The sequence below is a fragment of the Oncorhynchus gorbuscha genome, linkage group LG05 (assembly GCF_021184085.1).
Source record: "Oncorhynchus gorbuscha isolate QuinsamMale2020 ecotype Even-year linkage group LG05, OgorEven_v1.0, whole genome shotgun sequence".
NCBI classification, from domain to species: domain Eukaryota; kingdom Metazoa; phylum Chordata; class Actinopteri; order Salmoniformes; family Salmonidae; genus Oncorhynchus; species Oncorhynchus gorbuscha.
Genome location: NC_060177.1, coordinates 25,519,146 through 25,522,721, shown reverse-complemented (window position 1 = coordinate 25,522,721; position 3,576 = coordinate 25,519,146). Strand labels below are relative to the sequence as shown.

Here is a 3,576-nt window from a genome sequence, read left to right as displayed (position 1 = left end):
TTTAAATGTACAGTAATGTCAAACAAACTGTCCATGTTTGTGTCTCTGATATTTAAATGTACAGTAATGTCAAACCTTTCCAAACTGTCCACGTTTGTGTCTCTGATATTTAAATGTACAGTAATCCAAACTGTCCCGTTTTTCCTGATATTTAAAACAGTAATGTCAAACCTTTCCAAACTGTCCATGTTTGTGTCTCTGATATTTAAATGTACAGTAATGTCAAACCTTTCCAAACTGTCCATGTTTGTGTCTCTGATATTTAAATGTACAGTAATGTCAAACCTTTCCAAACTGTCCATGTTTGTGTCTCTGATATTTAAATGTACAGTAATGTCAAACCTTTCCAAACTGTCCATGTTTGTGTCTCTGATATTTAAATGTACAGTAATGTCAAACCTTTCCAAACTGTCCACGTTTGTGTCTCTGATATTTAAATGTACAGTAATGTCAAACCTTTCCAAACTGTCCATGTTTGTGTCTCTGATATTTAAATCAAACCTTTCCAAACTGTCCATGTTTGTGTCTCTGATATTTAAATGTACAGTAATGTCAAACCTTTCCAAACTGTCCATGTTTGTGTCCTGATATTTAAATGTCAGCAAACCTTTCCAAACTGTCCATGTTTGTGTCTCTGATATTTAAATGTAAGTAATGTCAAACCTTTCCAAACTGTCCATGTTTGTGTCTCTGATATTTAAAGCAGTCAAACCTTTCAAACTGTCCATGTTTGTGTCTCTGATATTTAAATGTACAGTAATGTCAAACCTTTCCAAACTGTCCACGTTTGTGTCTCTGATATTTAAATGTGTTTATGTACCCCTTTTTAAAAACGGAACTTCATTTTAGACTGAAATCTGCTCTGCATCTGTTGCACAACAAAGTCAAAACATTAATATAATCAGTAGAAAATCAACACTTCTCTCATAAAATAACAAAATAAGGACATACAAATTCATAGACATATCCAGTACGAAGCTCATCCTGCTGCCAGCCTTACTTAGGACCGTATGTGACAGTCACTTCCAACAGCATTGCACCATTCTATAGAGTTAACTTTCCTGATTAATCAGCAATCAATATTCTGGAAGTGAAGTCTTCCCTCTCAGCAGTCCTCCTGGTAACAGCAGTCCTCCTGGTAACAGCAGTCTTCCTGGTAACAGCAGTCCTCCTGGTAACAGCAGTCCTCCTGGTAACAGCACTCCTCCTGGTAACAGCAGTCCTCCTGGTAACAGCAGTCCTCCTGGTAACAGCAGTCCTCCTGGTAACAGCACTCCTCCTGGTAACAGCAGTCCTCCTGGTAACAGTAGTCCTCCTGGTAACAGCACTCCTCCTGGTAACAGCAGTCCTCCTGGTAACAGCACTCTTCCTGGTAACAGCAGTCCTCCTGGTAACAGCAGTCCTCCTGGTAACAGCACTCCTCCTGGTAACAGCAGTCCTCCTGGTAACAGCAGTCCTCCTGGTAACAGCAGTCCTCCTGGTAACAGCACTCCTCCTGGTAACAGCAGTCCTCCTGGTAACAGCACTCCTCCTGGTAACAGCAGTCCTCCTGGTAACAGCACTCTTCCTGGTAACAGCAGTCCTCCTGGTAACAGCAGTCCTCCTGGTAACAGCACTCCTCCTAGTAACAGCACTCCTCCTGGTAACAGCACTCCTCCTGGTAACAGTGTTAAACCTCACCTACACAAATCATTCCATTGGTTGATAATTCACATTTTTGGCTAAAACTTCCTTTCCAATAACCTGGATGGACGTTGACAGCTAACTGTCACATTATAAAGTCTGGCCTTAGTTCTGTGAATAGTGGAGGATGTCTGGGATGGGATGTTATTGAAGAGATCAGCAGGTAGCTCATTTCCCCATGGAAAGCCCCCGGGCCCTGGGCTGGTCAGTGGGGATCAGCTTCAACCACAGTCCTGCTATATGCAGACAGAGAGGGGGACTCTATATGCACACAGAGCAGAGGGAGGACTGGAGGAGACCACCATGACAATCATACAGTTTGGGGACTGGAGGAGACCACCATGACAATCATACAGTTTGGGGACTGGAGGAGACCACCATGACAATCATACAGTTTGGGGACTGGAGGAGACCACCATGACAATCATACAGTTTGGGGACTGGAGGAGACCACCATGACAATCATACAGTTTGGGGACTGGAGGAGACCACCATGACAATCATACAGTTTGGGGACTGGAGGAGACCACCATGACAATCATACAGTTTGGGGACTGGAGGAGACCACCATGACAATCATACAGTTTGGGGACTGGAGGAGTTTACAGGGGACTGGGGAGGTGCCACCATGACAATCATCAGTTTGGGGACTGAGGAGACCACCATGACAATACCACCACCATGACAATCATACAGTTTGGGGACTGACCACCATGACAATCATACAGTTTGGGGACTAAAGATTCCACCATGACAAATCAAAGTTTGGGACTAATCAATCATACAGTTTGGGGACTGGAGGAGACCACCATGACAATCATACAGTTTGGGGACAGATGACAATCAGGGACAGTTTGGGGACTGGAGGAGACCACCATGACAATCATACAGTTTGAACTCATGTATTCTGGGGACTGGAAAAGACCACCATGACAATCATACAGTTTGGGGACTGAGTAACCACCATGACAATCATACAGTTTGGGGACTGGAGAGACCACCATGACAATCATACAGTTTGGGGACTGGAGGACCACCATGACCATACAGTTTGACTGGAGGAGACCACCATGACATCATACAGTTTGGGGACTGGAGGAGACCACCATGACAATCATACAGTTTGGGGACAGGAACATACAGTTTGGGGACTGAGGTGCCACCACTGTTCATCATCTGACCCTGAACACCCAAAATACCACCCCTTAACTGGCTCCTGTGTATTGTGTAAAGATTCATCAACGCACACAAATGCAAATGCAAATAATCAAACTCATGCATATAGACAGTGCAGATGCATCAGGGAAGTGAAAGTTTCTCATTTGAACTCTTGTATTCTGTGAACTAAAAAAAATCACCTAAATCTTTTGATTCTCCTGTTGTAACAGCGACAGTAAAAACATTCCTGGTAGAGACGGAGAGGAGAGATGGAGAGAGGTGCTGATGCCGACAGACAGATCTGACAGGAACAACACTAGTCAACACGTGCTGTGTTTCAGGAACCCACAGTCCCTACAATCACACATCACTATTTCACACAAAACACACATTACCGCTACTGTCTGTTGGTTAAAGTAACTATACCACAGCTGTAGCAAGTACAGCAATAATATTACTATAAAAAGAGGTGGCTCTAAATTAATATGATTGCTCATATAATTAATGTAATCATTCATATTGACAAATTCCACATATACATGTTCCTAGTCTCATTTGATTCAATATGGTATACATAATATTTAATAATACTGTATAATTATATTATTTTATATCCCTACATTAATAATCACTAACTTTACCTTAACCCATGAATTCTTCGTTATCTTAAATGTTGATTAGATGTGATCTAGGTATACTTTGGAATCTGTCTGTATTTGTCTTGATTTAGAAATT

The 3,576-nt window shown here is 42.2% G+C and overlaps 1 protein-coding gene across 1 annotated transcript in view; it reads right to left on the bottom strand.

Annotated features, from left to right (window-relative positions):
- Nucleotides 1-1,105: 1,105 nt before the first annotated feature.
- LOC124034855 (keratin-associated protein 4-8-like) overlaps nt 1,106-3,576 on the bottom strand; it is a 3,509-nt gene continuing 1,038 nt past the window's right edge. The window contains exon 2 of the mRNA XM_046348271.1: nt 1,106-1,621. Coding sequence (XP_046204227.1) covers nt 1,106-1,621 — 516 coding nt within the window. The remainder of the gene's footprint in view (nt 1,622-3,576) is intronic.